General features: G+C 38.6%; 1 protein-coding gene across 2 annotated transcripts in view; it reads right to left on the bottom strand.

Moving 5' to 3' along the window:
* Window positions 1–13,545: 13,545 nt before the first annotated feature.
* Window positions 13,546–25,008, bottom strand: part of POLR3G (RNA polymerase III subunit G) — a 567,212-nt gene continuing 555,749 nt past the window's right edge. For both annotated transcript variants that reach the window (XM_044064179.1, XM_044064180.1), the window contains exon 8: window positions 13,546–14,624. In XM_044064179.1, coding sequence (XP_043920114.1) covers window positions 14,538–14,624 — 87 coding nt within the window. In that variant the 3' untranslated portion in view covers window positions 13,546–14,537. The remainder of the gene's footprint in view (window positions 14,625–25,008) is intronic.

The raw sequence follows: 25,008 nt of genomic DNA, 5'->3' as shown, positions 1-25,008 counted from the left end.
ATGGCTGAAGTGACAGCTGCAGAGAAATATGGTTGTTTGCAAATTCTCTGTGGGCAAAGAGAATCGCACACTGCCATGGTCACAGCTTTAATAACCAAATGCATGGAGGCAGAAGAAGTAGTGAGTGTTGTGCTCAGTGTATAGTACATACTTATGTAACTACAACATGCAGAAATGTGCTACAGCATGGAGGAAATCTTGCATGCTACTGTAGTCACATTTATGCTCCAATATGCATTTTAGGTAATATTCCCTAGACAATGTGAAGGGGATAGTGGTCCATACACACAGATTATAAAGTTACTGCCCATTGTTCACTACATTTTACTGCCACTGACATGCCCTCTGGCCAGCCTGCTACTGATGCCTGCCATATTACCTGCTGTCTCATGTTTCTTTGGGGACCATGGACATTGTTTTTCCCCCTGTGCATTTGGTTATTGAAGTTGTGGGCATGGCAACACATTTTTCTCTTTGCCTACAGGGAATTTGCAAACAGACATATTTCTCTGCAGCTAATTTTCACTTCAGCCATGTGTCCCCAGTCAAATGTACCACAGGGAAATGTCTCGCTGCCTAGGCACCTTGAACCCGGAATATGCCTGTATTTGAAAATTAAACAGATATCAGTCCTGCTGGGTGTGGCTCAACTTGTCATGGAATGGGGAACAATGTCAGGCCAAGTTACTGTTCTACTGTGTATGGTTTGCAAGAGCATACAATGCACAAGTGGTCTGCAGGACATGCCATGAAGATGAGAGACCCCCCATTGTAATGATCACAGACTTTGCTATCAGCATACTTCCAACTGAGAGAAGCACTGGTAACATACCCACTGCTACTGCACTGTGGCACATTGTCAGAATGGTAACAGCAAAGAAGCACAAAAGGCTGTAGCTACCAAATAGGGGCAGGGGATTGTTTTCAGACAATTGTTGACTTATGGACAGTCATGGATGAACACACTGATCCACATATGTAATCTGCAGATGTACATGTCTTTCTTCAGACCAAGGGAATGGCAACAGTTTGAAAAGCTCATTGCACCAGACTGAGATGCTTCTGCAGGTCCGATGCATATCCTTAAGAATGGTAAAGCAGACAAGGCCCTCTGACCTGATCTGGCAGAGACTTGTACAGAACATCAGCTCTGTTGATGTCCATAACATGGCAACAGTATAGGTGTGTCAAAGGATTACTGACAAGATACAGCCTGCCAAGACAGAGGCATAGGAAACTCAGAGCAGGTTAACCACAGGGAGAGGACCACCACCAGAGGTAGAAAAATTCCAGGTACCCCTCTCTCGGGAAGGTGAAAGAACCTCATACATGGAGGTGTTTTGGATGCGGGACCTTGGATGGTAGGCAACTGCCTGGACATCTGTAGAAGATGCACCAAGTTAAAACTAGCTTATGGCATCACTACAGAACAATGATTTGCAACTAAGAATGGTTTATTCATAAACACACACATGCATATCTGACATCCAGGGATATTGGTGCTACAACCTACACAAAAAGGAACGTATGTACCCATACGCCATGCATATAATTTACATATAGAAATCCATGAGCCACATGGTGGCAGGAGTCACAACTATGATTCAGCATGGTCACAAGTATGTTACGTGTATGTATATGCAGGTTCACTGGTAGAAGGCTTCAGCACAACAGGAGCAAATATGCCTGAAGTCAGCCAGTCACCAGCAGCAGAGCATGATGACACCATGTACATGGCACAGTCCAGTGACACCAATAGTAATGCTAATATTTGGAGGGCACACACACATCACCAGCTGCTGAGATAGTGGTAGAGAGGCTAGATGAACTTTTGTCATTTCCTGTATTTAGTGCTGAACATCATGTTCAAGTCAGCCCTACCAAACCATTGCAGGTATCACCAACACAGAGGGCATCAGAGGGCAATGCTGCCTCCAAGTAACATGCACCCAGCACAGGGAAGAGGTATGTAGGTGGCAGTCACGGTTATGCATCCAGAGATGTGCAGGTTTTCCAAGCCCAGACAGTTACTCACACCACGTCAGACATCCCATCAATGTTGAGTGACCTGCTTTAGGAAGTGCAGCTTCTGCAGTGATTGTAGGATATCATAGAATACATACAGAGACACACATCATATAGAGATCTGGAGCAGACACACCTGCTGAGGTCAGTGGTGGCCCAGCTGACAGTCATTGGTGCATTCATGAGGATTCAGGCAAATGCTCACCACAGATCTACTAAGAGAGGGAGGCATAATGCGCTGTCACATGACAGACTTGTACAGATGGTGCACACACCATTCCAGAGTTGGCATCACTGCTCATGGTTGTTTTGACCCCTGGTGTGGACATTCTCATGGTCAGAGTCAACAACTGTCTGGCTCCATTTCATCAGGGAAGACACTCAGGGTCCCCAGTTCAAAACCATCCCAGTTTCCACTAGCCCTAATCAATGCAAGACCTTCCCATGGCCATAAATGCTGACTTTCTACTGCCACACAATACGTACAGTCAAAGTGGGATTTCACATACACTGTCCCTCAGTGTGGTACACTATCCACTGGACAGGATGCTTCTAGTCTTGATACTGCAGGGCCACATAGTATATGCAGTTAGTGTTCAAATCATAGAAGCCTCCACCCATCACTGTAAGATGTGATCCCGGACTACTCCCAGTGTCCTAGCCATGTCTGTAAGTATAGATTCCACTTCCCTTGTACAAATGATGATGTCTATAAGCTTCCCACCCCTGCGGCTTGTGTGAGTATGGGAACATCTGACACACACCATGACTAATCAGTGCACTGTATGATCAGCTACTGCACTGCACAGCATAGCCTGGGTGTGTTATTACATATATGAATTTTATTCTGTGTTGTCCTTGGCATGGTTCACAGTTGCGGACAAGATGCTGCCCTTTTTGCCACTGCTGCAAAGAATAACCCTGTTTTTTTTTCTCCTACTTTATATTGCAATTCTTGTTTGTATTATACTAACTTACCTTTATTTTCTCTAAAATGGCTAAAATTTCTCTAAATATTAAATCATTGTCATATAAGTTATATCTATTCTTAAACCTCATGTCAAGGCAAAAAAAACAAAATTCATGATCTTTTGGACTCAGCATACAGTATCCTCTACTTCCTGTGACTGGCAGATAACTTTCAGCAACCGGGAACCTCTAGAAGCAGCTAAATACTTTCAATATTGGAATTTGACTTAATAAAATTCTGAATTTGCAATAAAATTAAGATCAGAAGTCTAATATTATAAAAACTTGTACTCTGAACAAATAAATCTCCCACTTCCTCCCTCCAGAAGGGAGAATGGAAATCAGGAAAGGTGTGCCACTGGCCTATCTGCAATATGGTCTCTTCGTAAACTCGGCAGCTTTGAAAAAGAGCCTGTGTTATCCTCAAACTACTGCCAGAAATCTGCAAATGCATCTTCTTAGCCCCTCAAATGGAACATCACGGCTCTAGTTAAGAGGCTACCCATCCAAATTAGTTCCATCTTACTTGCTCCTGCATCAATCAGAACTTTTTTCCATTCTTAACCAGTTAACTTATACCCCATATCAAACTACAGTCCAAGATCCTTCCCCACTGGCACTTTTATGGGGAAAAAAAATCCACTATACTGATTTCAGGATTGTTAGTTCTTGCCCCAAGACTTTGGGAACCACTTCCCCAAAAACTCAAGGCACTCAATTCCTACTCTAAATTCAGTATACAGAATAAAAAATACCAATACAAAGGTGTAAACTGCAACTGTTTTAATAAAGCTTAACAAAATTACACAAGCTCTTCGCCATGAAAAATCCTTTTCTCAAGTAAACAAATGAACTTTCTTGGATTATATAACTATGTGGACTCTTGCAGCTCCCTTCCTCCTACTCCTTCCTTTTTTGCTTTCCAGTTTGTTTTCTAATCTCTCTCTGTTTAGACTATATTTTTTTTAAACAGCTCTACACTATTTTGTAAATGACTAAGACATATGACGTAGTTTACTTACAATTTACTAGTATACAAGGTTTTCAACTAGAATATTTTTCTGCGTATTTTGCTTTGTGAATGTTTTATTCCTGATAATTTCTTTGTGAGCTCTGAGCACAACCTGAAAAACATCCATTGAGATTAACACTTTATTTACACTGATTAGCAGACTAGATAACCCCCAGGCTGAGACTGTAAATAGTCAAAATTGATCAGTGTTCTACCCCTGTAAACAAATTCAAACAATCAAATACATGAGCGAATAATCAGGAATTTGATATTTAGTTTTTTGGATCGCAATACAGTCAAGATTGGAATATTTGCCCTTTCCTCACTGTAGTGCGATCTCAGAGTAGGAATATATATATTTAGCAGGGGGTGTGGGGAGCAATAGCGATTTAGAGTTCCTGATTATTCTCTCATGTGAGCATTCGATTTTTTGATTTTTCGGTGTTCAGACATAGACCCTCTCTGGCTACATATACACAGGAAAAGGAACAGATTATGCAAGTCAAAAGAGGACTGTATATTCATTTCCTATGGCAAAAAATACACACAAAGAATTTAATTTTATTATACTAACTTTGTATTTCACGATAAATACTAATAAACCATCTTTTTCACGATAAATAATAAATATTAACAAACCATCTTTTGCACAAGATAAATGACTAATATAAACATGGTTTATTTTACACATGTAATAATGTCATCTTTATGAAATTAATGAAAACACAAAATTCAAAATGTAATGCTTACAAGAGTGATACTATATGTAAAAAAAAATTTGTTTTACAATAGCCTGAACTTCAAATTGGCTGCATATAATAGCACATATGTCAAGAATTTGTCAAAATGGACTCGTACAAAATATAATGGCTACCTTGTTTTCAGCTGTTTTGGTGATTGCATTGCTAGCAATGATCAAAGAGAAAAGTGGTTATTTTCCAGATTAAAAAAAATAATATAAACTGGTATTGACATTTTCCTATCAATTCTAAATATCTGGTGTACTATTCTATTGACTAAAGTAAATGATGAGCACCGGCAATAAGCAGTACTAAAGTGAAGTTAGTCCTTATCTAGCAACTGACAGAGGCCATACATATAACTGCATTTATGAAAGATGATCTGGGTTGCCATGAGTTGTTGTACTGAGCAAGCAAATTTAGCAAACACCAAAGGAAAATGAAAGACAGCTGAGATGGTTTGAATTTAGCAGTATGTTTTCTATAACCTTATCTTCTACTGACATACAAATCTATTCTATTTCCTGAGGGAATGTAAACATACATAGCCATGTGCAGTATAAAAATGAATTTGTACAGGTGTGAATAAGTGCAGAAGTCAAAATATTTAATAATTTCAATCATCATGCCCCCCCCCCCCCCACCTAAGTCAATTGGCCAATCTGTAAACATTTTTTGTCAAGTACTTCAGTTTGAATTACTTAAAAACACTGATAAAGCTGTCCTGTTAAAGTTATGGCACTAAAAATTCCAATATTACAAGACAAAATACTGGCAATCACTAATGTTACAGTAACATCATGGAAAATAAAGTTGGCAAGTCAGAATTAGCAAAATATACTAGCTAGAAGGTGGCTGTCAAGAAAATGATGAAAAAAACTCCATTTCAGTTAGACTGGGATTAAAAACACTTACATTTAGCTGTATTGGATATCTAACGTTAAGGGCAAGGAAAGACTGCCAACAACAGTTCAAAACTACAACAGCGTGTGACTCCATGCAAGCAAGACTCAGCCATATGTTACAATTCAAAAAGTTTCTGCAATGCTGAGACATACATGGGCTGTGCACACATGATGCATGAGAGAGAAACTCCTCCCACTTCTTCAGGAACAAAACAGAACACCCTAATGATTCAAATGCAAATAATTCAGCTGTTGGACACTTTTGTTTTTTCTTACCTAACCCATCCAGTGACATCCAACATGTATAGTCTACTCAATTTCCCCTGCAAATTTATTGTTTAGAAAGAGTGGCTGTCAGGAATATGCCCAAGAAGGTGGGAAGACAAGTGCATGTAGAGGGAATCACAGCAGATGTACATTAGGCCATTTCAAACATGACATTGTTAGTGCAAGCAGTACTTTAAGATATGCACATCTAAAGGATGCTCAGCTACTGAGTTTGATTGCTGCATTAGCAACACAGCAGCAGGAACTGAATCAGCAAAAGGATCTGGTGACCTGTTATAGGGCGGAGATCTCAGACCTTCAAGTTAAAGCTGATCAATCAGAGCTAGAGACTGATGATATGGAGAATGCAAATCATAGAAACAATGAATCACTGCTCTACCTAAAGTAAGGAAGGAGATCATTCTGTCGAATTTATCAAAAGGAGCCGACTTACCACACCAGCTAATTATTGGATGTGCGCATACAGTAAACTCCAGAGCATGAATAAGTAACTTACTTAGGCACTTTATTGTCAGATTTCAGAATTTCATCAACAGCGAACTGGGCAGCAGTTTCACTACTGCAGAATCAGCTGTACACTTTGCCTCTCTTTACAGTAATACTTTAGCTAACAAAAAAAAGCCATGGACACCTTTCATTAGGAAGCTTAAAGACCTTAACTGCCAGTGTCAGCTGTGCTACCCTGTAGCACTCAGCTCCTGGGTGCAAGAGATCCCTCCTACTGGGTGTCAGAGAAGGTTTTCCTTCCTATTATCCCAGAGTTATTACCCCTGTTACAGGAACTTTCATTATGCACAGATATTCAGTGTACTAAGTGCTACTTAGCAACAAGGGTCATATTGTTTTATTGTTGCTATACTGGTCTGTTACCTTAGAAGTTAAACATTTTGTCTGTTTGTTTTGTCTTCCTACTTACATTATTATGCTTAATGTAGTTGGCAGCTACTACCACACAGGGGCCTGTTCTCAACCAACGATCTTCAGAAGGCACCACAACTGTGTTGATTAAAGTAATGACTGGGGACTAAATACTTGGAATAAGATAAACGGCATGTTTTTCTTCATTTAAACAGCAGACTCCACAAGTCATTTTTCTTCATGAAATTAAACTTCAAATCACATCTGAAAGGAGACTTTAAAAAAAAAAAAAAAAAAGGTTGAGGAGAACAAGCTTCACCCAGTCAGGTGAACAGGCTGATATTGCTATAATCCACTATTTGATGAACTGATCACTCCTAGCTAGATGCATGGACATGCAGGGCTGGACACTTCTGCTTAAGATACATACTGATAAGGGGCTTATTATAGCTAATTTTTACGGCCACATTTAACTCACTCAACCAGCAATTTCATTACAGATTTAGTACACACAAGAACAATGCAGTTGCAGGAGAAGAATTACAAATATTCAGCCCTCGTGATTGCCTGTGTGAGTAGGCTGCATTACATTCTCATCCACATCACTACTACTTAAGGCCTAAGGAACAAATCCATACCATCCTCTTGCCCCTTCTTCTTTCGGCTTTTCCCGGTTAGGGGTCATCACAGCGGATCACTGTCTGCTCATGATTGGCAGTGGAGTTTTATGGTGTCGATTTGCCAGCCCGGCACCCAACCTTCCACAGAAGGCGCACACACATGCACTCACACCTAGGGCCAATTTAGAGTGTCCAATCCACCTACAGCATGTCTTTGGGATGTGGGAGTAAACCGGAGCACCCAGAGGAAACCCACGCGACCACAGGGAGGACATGCAGACTCCACACAGAAGGCACCCCAGCCGAGATTCGAACTGGAGAACCTCTTGCTGTGAGGCAATGCCATCCTCTTGCCCTTAGGGGCCATATATTGCTTAAAAATCAGGTTATATTGGTTAGGCTTGTAAGGGCTGTTAAGCCAATAGCCTAGTAATCTTCTATTATCCTAAGAACGAATATTCAGAAGGTACTTGCATGTGTGCATTATTCCACCTTACATTCTAATCACAATTTTGTTTTTTTAGAAACACTATTTAGGAAATTCCACCCTTTGATGGGGATGAAAATTGTTCCCCTTGGCACTGAGGGCTCAAGAAGTGAAGGGAAGACTTACAAAATATGACAAAGATCTTTGTTAAGAAAAACTCTACTTCCATTAAGAACAGGGGACGGTACTAGAAGAATCTTAAATATCATATCAGGTCATCTGATCACAGGGTATGGAAACAGAAGTAGGTAAATAGAGTTAAAAAGAGTAAAGAACTAGAAACAGAAATTAAAAGCAAATGAAGCTCGTTATAAACAAGGCAGGTGTAAGAGATCAGGTCCTAAGATGGGAGATTGCACAGCTTAAAAAGTAATGTACAGCCATTCAACTTACTGAAGAAGCGGACAGGTGGGAGAAATAGAAATGTCTGGCCTCAGCCATAGCATACTCTCTCAAACTATTACTGCAAAAGGTCAAAAACTAAAAAGAGGAAGAGGAAGAGACTGTCATATTGCAGTCCTCTGTGATAACAGGAACACTCCAAAGCAATGTATATTCACAATTAATAAAATAATGGCTAGGGAGTACAGGATCTTATATACATTGCATAATCAACTGGACACGGAACAAAAGACAAATATCCCTACAAAGTTATCACCCTTCCTCAGGTTTCAAAGTGATCTTGAATTATTAAATAAACCACAGAAAATCCTTACCAACTTGGTTCACTTTTCTCAACAAGGTTTTATTAAAGGCAGACAAAGAGGAACATACATATCCCATTTATGGCTTAATCTCAAGCAGTACAGTGAAGTCCACCAGCAATCCTATAGGTCGATACTTTGACATTAAAAACCCTTTGATTCCCTAGAAAGGGATTTACTTTGGGATGCCTTATTGGCATAATGGATTTGGGACCCATTTCTTGAGAGATGTAAACTTCTTTACAGTGCCCTTACGGCACACGTTATTATGAATGTTGTCACTTCACCACCCCTCATTTTGCAATGGAGACTCTGCAGGACTGCCTGATAGCTCCCTTTTTTGTGCTTGTCCTTGAAACACTGCCCACATTCATACACCAGTATTATGCAGATGTAGACAAAATTAATGAGTCTAATCTGGATTTCTACTCCTGGTTTGTGGATAATAGGGTTATTTGGATCAATGGCCTAGTAAATAACTTGCCTCCAATTTTAGTCTGTAAGTCATGTAGAAAGATGTGTGTCTCAACTCCATAAATGTTTTATGCTACCTCAATCAAAATGCAGCAAGTCAAGGACTTATGAAGGGATAACAATGAAGGCAGTCAAATCACATACCTATATGGAGTTCAGCTCTCTGCAGACATCTGGAACATCCCAAATCTCAATCTTAAACTGCTACTGCATGAATTTTGGATAACCTTGTCAGAATGGAAAAGACACTCTTCCTTTTCTAGCCAAATATTCAGCTTTAAAATATATTTTCTATACCAGACACATCCCTTTATTAGATAAAACACTATCCTCAAAAGATTTCAGAAAATTTTCTTTCCTTTCTATGGGATAACAAACTACTCTGAATTTCCCAAAATAAATTAATGGAACCACTCAAATGAGGGTTGCTGATCCCAGACATTAAGGGATGCATCAGACCAATATCCCTCACACAAACTTTACAAGCAAAGACACTATCAACGCCCAGATTGGTATCCACAGAATTACAAGTTATCACCCAAAGGCAGTATCTATTGGATAAACAAATATGGGGTCCAGGCAGAAGAAACCTTGTTGACCTGAGGGGAATATTTAGTCAAGGAAATTGTTCTGTACCTAGTTTATGGGACAGAATTTGGAACAACTCTTTCTACCAATTTTACCACAAGCTCACTCACTGACAAAGATGATCAACGAAGGGATATTTTTTGGCAGGACACATTCCAGAGATTAGGCTGGTCTACTGTCTTTAGGAATGTAAGCTTTGGCAATACCTTCAGTTAAGGTTACTACACCATTCCAAGGCACCTAAATCGCAAGTTCAATTACAGAACCTGCCACTACCTTTGCTTCATAAAATGTTTAGAGTTAGGTCTTATCAGTTATGTTAGCCCTTATTACTAGCATCTTTCAGGTATGCTGCCACTTTCAGAGGTACAAAGGGGCTGAAGCATTGAACATCACAATCTCACAGCATTATTGTGTCACAGTCCTGGAAGCATGGCAAGAATTGCTAGCAGAGGAGGAGAGGGACCCCAAGCAAAACTTATTGGAAATGCAATCACCCAGCAGCAGATTATTTTCATATACTATGGTGCTGTACAAGGAGTACGGTAATGTGGAAGAAGGTTCAGAATGCAGCTTCATGGGCTTTAAGACAGTCTACCAGATCTCAATAACCCAAGATTCTGGCTTTTGGAGATACCATCATCCATTAAGTTTACCAACACACAACACAAGAGGTTAACAATAGTGACTTTCATGGGAGCAGCTATCTTTAACTTGTGGAGATCAGAACCTGAGGAATACTGAATTTTGCCTTTTATGGAAAAATGTATGGTATAAATACAGTAAGGACACCTATAACAAAGTTTCAAGAATATTGGTCTATCTTTCTTTTCTGTCTTAACCATTAAAGTACTCATTATTCATGGACGCATAGGCCAGTAGTTCATACACTGTTTCTGTAGCCTCATATCTGTGTTGTATCAGAATATCTGCAATTCTCCGTTTTTGTGGTATATTAGATGTTGATTGGATTAATGTTCACAGCACTGTAAGTTGAGAGTTTTCTATAGCCTATATTTAGACAACCACAAATACAAACCATTTTCTTATAGATGATGTACGTGTTTCTTTTAGATGGGATTGCTTGGTTTAATGCTCAAGTTAAACTGTCTACTTGAAATTCACGTGATCTCATTGTTACTACCCACTGATTCACAAGTTCTTTTTCTTCTCGTGTTGTTACAGTAATACTATATTCTTACAGGATTAAAATATTTACACATTTTTATGGAAGGATTACTGTGCTCAGTACCTATTATTTACTTTGTCTACATACCTGCATCAACAAGTAACTTCACACTGCATCTATTTGATCTATAATTTAGAATAAAGTTGTATATTACTAAAAACAAAAAATGGTGTGGTGTATGTATGGCTCAACATTCACTGTTACATGTTAAGATTTGCAGTATACCATTCTTTTTCTGTAAACATAATCACTTACCTGGTCATAAGGCAAGACTGTCAGTAGCTGACATCCCAAGCTTGATATCAATGCAGTGTTAGGTTGCTTGAGACAAAGGCATACTTAGAGAAGAAAGGTTGTACTTGGCAATGTCTCTCATTTATTGCTGACAACTCTGTCTAGAACCAGTGTTCTGAAATACAAACTGCAACTTCTCTTCCACACTGTGCCACAGTGACAGTGCTGACTGAGCTGCAATACTGATTTTTTTATTTTACTCCAGCCTATGCTCTGTCTCCTCTATAGAAAGGCAAGGTTTATACAAACTGTTGCACTACCAGTGAGACACAAGTCACAACAGACAGAAGTCAGGTTTAGCTCAGGAATGGAGGAGGACGTGGATAAATGCAGACCCAGAATGAAACGTGCAGCACAGTCCAAATCATTAGATGTTCTGGAGGAAGGGAGAAATTAGATCCTTCACTGGATGCTACAATGTGAAACATTCCCTATGCTGTTAATACATGTCCATTAGAGCACACCAAAGTAATGTCCAGATGATCATGTCTACTTTTCATGCCTTACTACATTGTAGGTGGGGCTTTGTGGTGAATGTACAGCAAAAATTACACAGACAGGGATGAAAAGGAACACTACATGTCAGTACCTACTGAGAACAAGAACATTAAAATGGGTCTGTAAGGACAAATGAAATTTTAATGCAAACTCATGAAAAAAGCTACATCCCAGTTCAAGATAAGAAATAGGTTTGATGAACTCTTTCCTATACACAAATACACACAGACATTCAATCAGCAACCGGGTAAACAGAGTTAAAAAGAGTAAAGAACTCTTGAATGACTGGTTATTACATAAAAAAGTCCCAAAGACAGAAACATAATACAGAAACAACAACTAGACAGTGGAATGGTATAAATTATGGGAGGTGTTTCATTCAATAATCAATTAAATTAGCCATATATTGTATTGTTATGAAACAGCAAACAGGACTGCTTTGGATGTTTACACCTATCAAAGGAAAGAAAGTGAAACTAAAAAGATTGGTACAGGAAACGGGAATGCAGAACAAGAGGTATAAGCCCCATAGATTTACTTGTTTCTTTCTTTTCTTTTTTTTTTACTAGAGGTTTAAGGAAGAGAGATGGGAGAGCTGGTTAAACTACATGAGGCAAACTTGAAAACATCAGGTAGAATCTACCATTAAATGAATGGCAACCTTCTGCATATAGGTCACACCTGGACTGCAAAGCAGAGAATGAATCACAGATATTTTCCTTTCAGTGCTGGAGTAATTTTCCTCACCTGAACCCTCCAGGTCTAGCATCTAGTAAGCCAAAAAGTAATAAATTTGCACAGAGTAGGGATGCAAAAAAAGTACAGCTGAAGGAGTCACAATCTGTATAGCAGATCATCAGCATTGAAGGTAGGCAGATCTAAGCTGTGCATTACTTAATGTGGCTAAAATGTCTAGCATAATGAATGCATTAGATACATTTATTATATAAAATCAACAGTCTAGACAGACATTCATTTGATTTAAACCAGGCAGCAGATTCTTATTGGCTCATAATATAGGGTAACCTCCATAATCTACCCAAATGTGTACAGAAAACTTTGGCAGAGATGAATCTGTAAAGTCATTAATGCACTCTTGTAACAGCTTGTATCTACAGAATGTTTAATATGGAGGTTAACATCTAAATTCAGGACTGAATATTGTATTTATTTTTATTTATTTTTTAAAGGAAGTATCTGTCAAATCCATTTAGCCATGATGCAGGTCAAAGACATATATAATAGCTATATAATATATAATACAAGAGTTCTCAAAATAATGTAGACAGTCTAAAACAGCTCATGTTTAGTTTTCTAATCTAGACTTGATGTGCCTGTAGTGACAACCTGAAAAGGGGTAGTAACATTATAAAAGCACTTTATAAAACACAAGAATTTTATAACAAAAGAATACAATATGTGAGGAATTCTGTTTAAGAGTTTGAAAAGAACATTAGATTAGTGTCGCATCTTCATGCTGAAAGTAGACCAGTAACCGATTTTTAACAGCATTCAGACTGAATATATCATGGATTTGTATACTGTCAGAAATGCAATGAGGGAACAATGCCTTCTTTGCTGAAGGCAATGTGATTACACAATTCTAGTGAGACCAGAACTTTTAAAGCACAACAGGTTTTAAGATGTGCTGACTGTGAAAGATTGTTCGAAGACGACTGTGTGAAATGAAAAACAAAAATGATGAAAGTGGAAAAAATTGATATCAAGTCTCTAGATACTGCACTGCACTCCCACCCCCTTTGTACACAGTGGACACACTGTCATGCAGGACTCAAAAGTAGTAAGTGCCACTGGAAAAGGAACTTCTCACTAACAAAAACTGGTCAAGAACTAGTCTACTTCTGAAGAGAATAAGCCAGATCTTTAATATACAAGAATTTAAATAGCAATTAGAAATGGAAGCTCTAAGGGGCTGTCAACCCAGTCACAGTGCTGCCATGTCTGTTTAGAAGGATATTATCTTCAAGGAGAGACTAGTAGAGTAGTATCATCTGTCAGAGGCAGATTTTGTAAGGTTGAGGTAAAGGCAACCAATGCTGCTTGCTAGGGCACAGCAGCAAAGATCCCCTCAATGCTGCAAGAGAAAAAAATTGAGGCAAAATGATAAAACTGAAAATATAGTAGGACATGCAAAGAACAGAGCAGCTAGTCTACAGTCCATGTAAATAAGCTGGCAGGATTCTGTTGGAACATGCATACATGTAATGCTGAATGCTTTCCTTACAGCATGGACTACCATTTGAGGAACACTGTTGAAAACATACTGTTGGAGATCACAACATGCCATGGAATTTCAAAATGCATATGGCTTAAAATAAAAGCAACAGCATGGCTTCTAGCTCCTATAATTGTTTTAAGGCAAATAAGCCACTTCGGTTTTGAGAGAGAAAACAGAAGTGTTTTTTTTTTGGCTGCGTATACAGTAGTGCTAGCAAATATTTCCACCACTTCATCCAAGAAACTCTATAGCAAATATAATACACTACTACTTTACATCCTTATTTACAAGTTCATAGTTTTACACTTGCAGTTCTAAACTCATTTCATCTTCACCTAAATTAATGTTCCACTAATAGTGCATATAGAGATAAAGTGCATAGGTTTTATGTCAAGTAAACATCACTATATGAATGTCAGATGACAGCATGTAAAAATAAATCACTTTTTTCAACACATGCTCTGAAACAGAGAGGAGGCACTCAGCCCTTTACTGCCAAAGTCTTAAAGTTGATTTTACTGAGAAGTGCTGGCTGCCCAGAGGGTTGTTCATAAGCAGTTCCAAGTACCTGAGGAATAAAATAAAATGCTACAGTACTTAGGTAAATGGCTAAATGACTGGAAGCAGTACTTTGAGGTGAGGTGTATTTAATATGTAGCTTCATCCATGTTGTCATCACTTCCTGCTCCATAATCATCTCCATCTTCAAAGTATGAGGCAATGTAGTCATTTTCCTTAAGAGAAAAAAATGACGTGTCATAAAACCAAGGGCTCAAATATTCACAAAATGCTGAAAACAGTTGCATAAATGGTTTTGTTAAAAGCCCGCACAAACAAAATACCTTCCATAGCAGTATCCAAACATTAAAAAATGCATGAATATTACAAAGCAAGAGACTTACACATATACAAATCCAAACACTTGACATAAGCCAAGTTCATGCAGTACTATTGTATGTGTAAAAACAGCTTGAATGCAATATCTTAATGTCTAATGGTTCTTACTGTAGCACACAGGAACATAGGTGGTTACTAGGCTAATGGTCCTACAGCCTTTAAAGCCTAGCCATTCATGTCCCAATTTTCCCATTTATTAATGCCCACAAACTAGAACAGCTTTGGTATATGTCTGTGCCTTGGGGCATTCTACAAGCTGCCCCTGACCATAAGGGACACAGGCAACAAGCCAGGGGTAAATTTGTGATTTCCCATCCATTGTCCAAATTGCATTTGAATAGACTTAGGGAAGAGCTCTGCTTCAGTCACAGAGAAGGAGTAATCTGAGACACATATCCGTCCCCTCGAACATGTTTTGTTTATATCACAGAAGAGGTTTAAATCCTTAGATCTGGAATTCTAGTGCTGTTTGTTTTGCAAGTGTGTAGCAGATCCACCAGGGCGGGATTGGAGAATGCCTTGTAGGTTAGGCATGCATCACCCTTCAGTAGTTTGTAGGAGACAGTACAGGGACAAAGCTTTGAGGCAGTATGCATAGAACACGTTATTTGCACCCTGTATTACTTTAATGAGGAACCTCTATGGCCACTCCAGCTGTTGTAAATGAATGATCAGTTACGTGCTGAAGGGTGCATTATACTCAATTATTGGTCTAATTAGGGCTGAGTATAGTGGGGCTATTATTTCTTTAGATCTGGATGTCATGCCCTCACTTATATGTTGTACCAAGCAGAAGGATTTTCAGGTTACTATCAACTGAGTTCCTTGTTTCTTGCCACTGGGTCTACTCTCAGGGGACGTTTTGTCAATGCTGTAATTTTTGCTGGGGTGGTCATCTTCCCAAAGGGTGTAATTATGCATTTTGTAATGAGTTTTAGGTCACAGCTCTAGCACCAGTTATTTGTCTCTATCAGACCCTCCTGGAAGATATCTACATCTTTTGGGGATTTAATGACATTTGCTTTGACTTCAGTGAAGTATATTCTGAACAGGAGAGGTCCCTGTACCAAGCCCAATGGGACAACCTTAGTAACAGGACTCTTGGTGGAGTTGGATTTCCCCACTCTAACTTCATGTGCCCTATCTGTGAGCCATCGGGAATCAAAGGGATTTATGAGTTTGACACAGTATCTTACCCCGTATTATAAACAAATTCTTTTGTCAGGTTGAAGTAGGAAGTGTGACATCCCCACTCTGGGCCAGTAATTAAGGAGCCTGAATCCTAACCACTGGTACTGGAGAGGGATGTTCACTTGAAACAAAAATGGATACACCCAGTGTTTCCAGATGCAGCTCTCTGTATCAAGCACAATTTCCCTAAAGAGCACACAGGGAACATACTAAAGGCCAGGGTCCAGATTTCTCTGTCTCCCTCCAGGTCCCCAATAAGAATTCCCACTAGTACAGCTATAGGGTCCAAGCAAAGTCCTCCAGCACCCTCTCTGTGATACCAGTGCTTTGTGTCCCTTCTCCAAGTAGCTGACACACATGTACTTTGAGATCTTATTTTCACACACAGACACAGACACACACACACACACACACACACACACACACACACACACACACACACACACCTGGGAAAGGCTGGCACAGATTTACTAGCTATGACCCCTTCTTCCCACACTATAAGGTAGTTACACTGCCACCAGACACCCAGAAGCCAGCTACTGTAATGTTCTTGCAAGGGCAATCCAGTTACACTGAGTGAAATTAATATTAATACAAATGATAGTTTGACGAACAGCAAGGCTTTCAGGAGTGGCCAGAGCTGTCACCAAATACATGCACGTACTCTCAGAGATTAAAATATTCTCTAAAAGACTAGCCATAATGAAAACTTTAATTATATTTAATAATAAATAAAAAAGAACATGAAAATAGTAACTATTTACAATAAATACAATAGTTTCAATCACATGAAATATTTAAAAAATAGCACAAGTGGACAGGTTCACACAAGTACAGAAAACAATACTTAACTAATCTCACTATACTTTTCTGACTGACCAAAAGAATTATTATTCCCTGGTTACTTACTAGAGCAAGGCAATATAAAGTAGGTGAGAGATCCTTCTTTGTCTGGTTACAAAAATAGAGTGCTCTGAGACTTCAGTCTCACCTAGTACTAAACGTTATTTTTAGTGATAGATTACAGAATGACATCACATACATCTGACTTCTGGTTCTCATGCCCCCCCCCCCCCTGGCTACATGCTATCAGGATTACACAGACACAAAGACAGACAGAGACAGACATACAGACACACACACATACACACACACAGACACACCCTTGCTAAGATCTGCTGGAAGTCATAAAACAATTTCAAACCTCCACTCTTCCAGAGTAGCAATTAGTAAACCCCAACGAGAATGCAGGATGCTTCCTAGTACAGACTTTTTGTCTATGGCTGCATTGAGAACTGTAAGATGCAATCTTTATGGCCTAAATTAAGTAATTCTTTCTTACTATTTTCCAAAGTCAGGTGGATTGAGATTAACCTCTTACCTTCCAGTTTCCTCTGTTAAAACATATACATTTAAACAGTTACAATAATACTTGTATATTCCTTTTTCTGTCCAGCAGGGCATACTGTTGGTACATTTTTAACACAAGCAACTTTACAAAACATTTTTCAACATAAGCATCTGTGCAAATCAGTTTGAAATACAAATGACATATACTTTATTACAAAATTCCATCTAGCTGTGCTGGCATATGTTACACATCCACTGCCCTACTTTTCCTGGCATAGCTGGCAATATCTTGCATCATCACAGGATGTATGCACCATTTTGCCCTCATTTGTGGCTCTAATGACCTTCTTGAAGAAGTCAACCAGGTTTAGTTGGCATGATCTGCCCCTGACAAAACTGAACTAGGATGGGTCCAGTGTCTGTCAGGTTCATGATAATTCTTTCCATGGCTTTGCATACAAGACTACTCATACTTATGGGTCTATAGTTCCCTCGGTCTGTTGATAGTCTCTCCTTTGTGTAGAGGGATGACCGCTGCAATCCCCCATTCCCCTAGGGAGGGAGTGGCTGTGGCTGAATAGAGATTCTAGTGGGCCTGACAGGTCATGTTTCAAGACATTTAGGAGGCATCCTGTGATATTATCAGGACTCATTAATGCAGTGCTTTTAGATTTGGAGGTGCAAGGAGGACTTGTCCTTTGGTGATATATGGAGGAGAAATGGTACAGGGTATTTCCTGGGGAGTAACTGGGGGGACTGTAGCTAAATTTATCAGCCAGCAAAGTTGTTATATCCTCTAGTTTGGTATAGGGATTTCCATTTACTATTAGCTCAGCACACTACTGGGTGTTCCCCTTAAGGTTGTGTAACAATTGAAAAATGCTGTATGACTATTCCTAGTCTTGAAGGCTATTTTTGCATCAAATTTGGTTTTGATGGACTTGATTAGTTCCTTCAGTTGCTTGTTGAGACGGAGGAGGGATTTTTTTTTGTCCGATAGACATAGACCTTCCTATTTTTGGACAAGATTTCTTTCTTTTGTTCCACAACCGACTTATACTGGGAGTTCACTAAGGGGGGCTTGTTTTTGGAATTTGTCTCATATTTATTTCTGTTTGGTACTGCTGTTTCTATGTAGTTATTTATATGTTTGTACAGGGTTTCCATAAACACTTCCGCACAGACCACAGTGTTCTCTTTGGGGAGCTCAGAATATAGTTATGCCATCAGTTAATAGGAGACAGTTAAAAGTTCTTAAAGTTTCTAGGTTTTGCTAGGAGTTCAGGCTTTATATTTATTTTAAAGGTGATTGTTTTGAGATCTGATCTGACTAGTGAGGACATTACACTAGGTGTTCAACATTCCCTCATATTTGTAATTATCAGATTCTGGAAACTTGCATCCCTAGTAGGTGTGCAGACTAGCTGTGCCAGGGTGTTTGCATTGACAAAATCCAGTAATTTTTGAAACTTCATGTTAGCGGTTGTGTATATATATCCCAGTTTCTGGTGGTATAGTTAAAATCACTCGTGAATATAGTGTTGGGCTGCATGGTGAGTGACTCCAGTACATTCAAGCATGTGTCATGGTCATACAGCTTATCAAGAATTTGGTATGGGATTTTATCCAAGGTTAGTTGGATATACAGTAGCTGAAGCATGTCATACTGTTTGACCAGTCTTGAGGTGTGGTTACTTTTTATGTAGATTGATACACCCCCATCTCTTGGCCCTACTTGTGCGGTAGCTGGACTAAATGTGTGGAAGGCATTATAGGCTTGCACTGCAGGTGTGCTTTCTGTAGCTTTAAACCATGCTTCAGTAACTGTGCAGATGTCAACACTCCCCAGAACGAGGAGTGTTTCCAAGGAGTAGAAGCTTCCTGCTGAGACTCCTAGCATTGAGCAGTAACACCCTTTTAGTTTGTTTTACTAGGTCTGAAGTTTTATCAGAGTCACATTGCCAAAAAAAAGGTACTATAGGGTGGATAATGTTTCTCTCAATATATGAAAGCCTAGTGGGGACAAGTGCAGACCATCCTTGGCAAAGCAGCATGGTTTGTTGATCATGTCCTCCCAAGCTGACAAATACTGGACTCCCTGAGACTGACACCAGTAACTAAGCCAACTGTTAAAGTCAATCATCTTTTGTTTACATAGTGATAGTTCATAGTTCATAGTTTAGTACTAAGCTAACTGCCCTTGCGAGCCATTTTTTTAAAGCTAGGCCCAATTTGTGAGAACTCAACCTAACCCTGCACCTTGTGTTTGTAAGGCAAACACCTTAGCCATTATCCTTGGATTAGTTAGAATGCTGCACAGTGCTAAGCTCATACCTGCTTGAGAGACCCTATCTGAAAGCTCTATTAAGTGTCTCTTCATATAGTCCACGGAGGTACATCTCAGGTCATTATCAACTACATGGATCATACTGGTACTTGTGGTTCAACATCCTGAGTGTGTGTACGAACTGGCAGATCCTTACTCCCTGACAGGCAGCTGGGTAATGACTGTTGCTTGCTCAGCCTGGGTGAGGGACGCATCAGTGTGTGTTACATTGGAGTCTCCAATGACCGACATATTGGGTTGTGTGGTAGTTTCCCTTAAGGGCAGAGGTTGAGACATTGTCAGATGCGGTTGTATGTATCCTGGGGAGTGTTGTCCTTGTAGAGTGTCTGGAAGGCTGCCAAGGACAGCATATGGGAGGCCTTTGAGGTTTAAGCAGATTGCATTTAAGTTCCTTAGCATATGAAGTTTGTGTGTCTGATCCATAGAAGTGGTAGTGTGTGCGCTCTACAGGCAACATGTTTGGGTGAGATCAGTGTCTATATGTCAGAGCTTTACCTCCAAAGTCATAATATACCATCACTTGTATCTGCAAAAATATCCACCGACTTTGCTGATTCCTGCAACAGGACTCATAGCCTATCGCTCAGCTATTATACCTCCTAAATGTGTGAAAAATGTAAGTACCTAGTCTCTAATTAATTCCTATATATGCTTTGTACCCACTAAGTGTCCTATATAAATGTTGCTAGCTGAAGACTACTCATATGGAATGTTCTCATGTATATACTCTGCACTGCTTGTATAATATCTTTGATTTGAGAATGATTACTTATGTACTGTTATTTTCACCAACTGTATAAGCTGCTAATAATATGTACTACACGTCTTTATTAATGTAAATTCTGTACTGTATGTAAAATGTCTTGTATGTGGAGCTTTTCTCCCTAGGACTCCACTGAAAATGGGCACTTCTGGCCCAGCTTGACCATCCCAGTAAACAGATGCAAATAAATAAATAAAAATATAATATAATATAATATAATTACATTTCTCATACACCGTGTCAGTCAACTTAAGAATAAGATTGTTGTCAGTAAACATGGGGCAATTGCTACATTGTCTCAGGATGCCCATTTCCACCAAGCTAGCTACACAGATGATGATAAACTGCACATCCATGCCTGTAAATCTTTTTTTGTGATTTATGAGGGGAGGTGCAAGAGGGGCTAGTAACTAACTAAATATGGATTTTCTGGGGAAAAGGAAGCAGTCTAGGATCGATATAAAACAACATTCTTCAGACAGTGCTTCTGAGTGGGCAAATTAGCTGCTCTACACTACTGTGAAGGATACTACAAGACTAAGGTCTAAGACCAAGTTAAAATACAAGCAGTCGACCTTTGGTTAAAACAAGGAAAAATGGAGCAAAAAACAATATACAATTCAAATCAACACTCTGAATATTGCAGTGTGTACTTACTGAAATGGGATGATATGAAACAGAAGTTGTCTCTAGTGTTGAGTCTAATGGGAGTGCCTTATCAGTTTGAACTATTGTTGCCCAGTTGAATGAGAACTGGGAGGGGCTTCATAAGTCTAATTTACAGTAGGGGCTAGAAAGCCACAAAGTTTAAAAGCACAAGAAATGGGTAGGAATAATCCAAAAAATCAGTGCAGGCAAACAGCAGTTGTAAACTCAGAGCTCTTGTAGATGGTCAGGAATGTATGCTAATACCTTAGATAAAAAAAAAAACTTTCTCAGCTCCTCTCATTAGTTACATCTAATTCAGATTCAGTCAATGAATGCAAAAGGAATGTTTCCTAATGACCCTAGCCAACAACCTTTAAGACTCCAAGAAAAAAAACTTTAGAAGTAAATCAAAACTTAAAATACAACAAACAAAAATAAGACCACCAAAATAAAAAAATAATGGAAATATCCAAACCGTAAATGACAAAGCTCAAACACAGATCATTATAGAAACCTTGCAGAACAGCATATTTTTGACAAGATCTTCATGCAGTAGTTTCAAATCAAACTGTCAGCACCTTGCAGAAACAAAGATGGTCTGGTGACAAATATTAAAAACTGCTGTCCATATTTAAATGGGTGACAGGCTACACTCTTCAGCTTTATATTAGCGTTTATTTCCTAAGCATGTGTATATACAGAAAGTAGGTACACCAAACTGTAAAACAAGGAAGAAAAAATCACAAACAGTTTATTAGTTCACGAACAGTTTATGGTTTTAAGCGCTTTTCGTTTGCTAAGCAAGCAAACTTCTTCAGAAACAATGAGTTACATTTCAAATCTCATATTTACGGAATCAGGTGATCATAGTAACCAATCTTGTTACAACGTGACATGTACCCTAAACTTCTTAAAGGCAAACTCATTTCTCATATCTTCACACATAAAAATTAAACCATTAATGTCATGCTACTAAAAATTGGTGTAGGTGAAAATAAAAATAAAAATCTATCCGACCTTCCCAGTACAACATACTCAAATTAATTCTCAATTACAGTCTAATAACATTATTCTGAAAATATATGAACACCAATATGCTATTGGCAAAAGAAAAATAGACAATGCCCTAGCTAAACATATTCAATTAAATACAGAACATAAATTTAAATTTATGGTCATTTTGCAGGACATCAAGAATTAGAGCTGTTTTGTTTAAATGAAACCTGTTCTATTAGCAGTATCTTAAAATTAAAAAGTCTGCAGAGATGATGGATAGTGATAAATTGTTTTTTTAAGCAATCTTTGTTTTTAATAATAATAATTTGACAATAATGTTATTAGACTGTAATTTAGAATTAATTTGAGTATGTTGTACTGGGAAGGTTGGACAGATTTTTATTTTCACTTACACCAATTTTTAGTAGCATGATATTAATGGTTTAATTTTTATGTGTGAAGTTGGCTTTATTTATTATTTTTTGAAAGAGCAATTCTTAACAAATGCGTTTGCCTTTAAGAAGTTTAGGGTACGTGTCACATTGTAACAAGATTGGTTACTATGATCACCTGATTCCTTAAATATGAAATTTGAAATGTAACTCATTGTTTCCTGAAGAAGTTTGCTTGCTTAGCAAACGAAAAGCGCTTAAAACCATAAACTGTTCGTGATTTTTATACTTTGGCAGTTTTTCATGGCAGAGTTCTTCCTTGTATATACAGAAAGTACTAGAATCTGATGCACACCTTCCAAGCTGGGAAAAAAATGTTTCCAATGACTGGAGGGTCTTTGTTGGAGATGTAATGGAACTGGTAGGGGTACTTTAGCACATAAATTTTGGAAATGCTAAGAACTACAACCTTTTCAAAAAGAGTTAGAGAGAATAATTGAACAGTTAATGGGCAAGTCTGTTTTAAGTACAGGTATATTTATATTGGGTTGGTACAAACTTAGCCAAAACGCATTTAAACTCTTGTTAACTTTATTACTTCTAGTGGCAAAGAAAGTAATAATGAGGAAATGGAAAAAGATAGACCGACTGACAGTAACAAAGGTACTTCAACTGATGAAAGATACTCTAGAAATGGAACTTAAGGCACATAGGTTCAACATATGAAAATGACATAGGTTCAACATATGAAAATGTTATCAAACAAATGGCAAAAATGGGTAGTAGTATGTGACATTAGCTGTTAATTATAAGTATACCTGATCTGCAAACCAAGACAAAAACACAGAAAAAGGAGGAGCAATTTGTTGTATAACTCTTTTGATGTAATCATTTATAAAGGTATGCCCTCATCTCCTCTTCTACGTATCTATGTAAATAGTTGCATTTTTATGTTTTTTTTTTTCCTTTTCGTTTTAGGAGTAGTTTGTATAAAAAAAAAAGTAATGCATGGGCCTATCTCGTATAACTTTGCAGAGAACTCATCCTTTGGACAACATACATTATTTTATTAAATATGTTGAATGTACTATGACTAATGTAACTGCTGGTGGAGTGCGGATTGTGGAAAGATGTATTTTTCTATAATTTGTAACTCTATTAGCAATGTCTAATCTAAATCCAAGAGTAGCAGACACATTAGTGCACCATGCACGAGAACTGTACAACAGTTGTAGGTAATCATATTGAAATAAAAAGGTTTTAAATAAAAACAAAGCGATATTAAAGAGACATTAAGCATTATGCAAAGTTACTTAAGACAAAACTACTCTGAGTACTATTGCCGTAGAACAGACACAAGTAACATAGCATTCCCAAAAAGAATAGATTTTTTTACATGAACTTCAGTCACTACAGACAGACAACAGTAGTTTCATAGAACAAGTTCATATGCAAAGAAACACCAGAGGTAACAGAAGTGAGCCAACTGGCTCACCCATCCTGGAGATTAGGCCTGCTGTGTGGATATCTTCTAGTGGATACACGTGGTAAATGCAGCATGATTAGCAAAGTCCTGAGCTCCCAGGCCTGTCAAGCCATGTGTAGCACTGTAGCCACAGTTCAGCAAGTGGAAACACATAGACTCTCCTAGCATATGCAACCCTATTCTCTGGAGGAACTGCAGTGACTACCAACAGGTCAGCGTTGACATGAACCATCTCAACAAGCCACGGATGACAGCTGCACTGCTCCTGACTCTTAACCCATCACCTGCTTCAGCACACAAGAGAAAGCAATGAAAGTTTCCACCTGGGCAAGTGCAAGGCTACATGGTAAAAGCCAGCAGATCACAAAAAAACAAAAAGTGAAAAAATACTGCTGAATGGAAGAAACAATATTTGACATGGCAGTAATGGAAGATCATTTCTGCACTTCCTATTAATGGGTACATTGAATGTTCAACAGCTATCAGACATGAAGGGAAGGCACAGAGGACACTGCTGTGAAATGCTGAAGGAATGAAATAATGTATTGAGCTTAAACATTCAATACTAAGGCAACCAAATAACAGAAAGAAGAATGTATAACTCAAGAATAGCCATATGTCAAATTCCAGCTGGAGCTTTTTTTTTTCTTTTTTCTTCAAGATTCAGGACTCAAGTACCTGAGGTCTTCTGCAAAAACTGTAATCTTCTGATAGATTTAGAAAAAGGAACACTTTTCTCATTACGTAATGTATTAGACTATCCAGCTAAAGTTATACAACAGTCTAAAAACACAGCTGCAATGTAACAGACAGGCTGAGAAAAAGACAATTAAAAAGAAAAATGGTTTAACTGGAATGCAGGAACAAGGACACACTCCATTTAAGACCTCATGCTAGAAAAGATGTATTGGGGAGTGATTCTACATTCCTTGTTTGTGGTGGCTGTAATCAAAGGAGAGGTAGGCTTGTACCAGTGATACAAACCTTCATAGCAACATCTTTCAGCTTTTCCCTGTTAGGCGTCGCCACAATGGATCACTGGGTCCGC

The sequence above is a fragment of the Protopterus annectens genome, chromosome 2.part2 (assembly GCF_019279795.1).
Source record: "Protopterus annectens isolate FY-2018-M chromosome 2.part2, PAN1.0, whole genome shotgun sequence".
Taxonomy (NCBI): domain Eukaryota; kingdom Metazoa; phylum Chordata; order Ceratodontiformes; family Protopteridae; genus Protopterus; species Protopterus annectens.
This window is presented reverse-complemented; position numbering and strand designations above follow the sequence as displayed.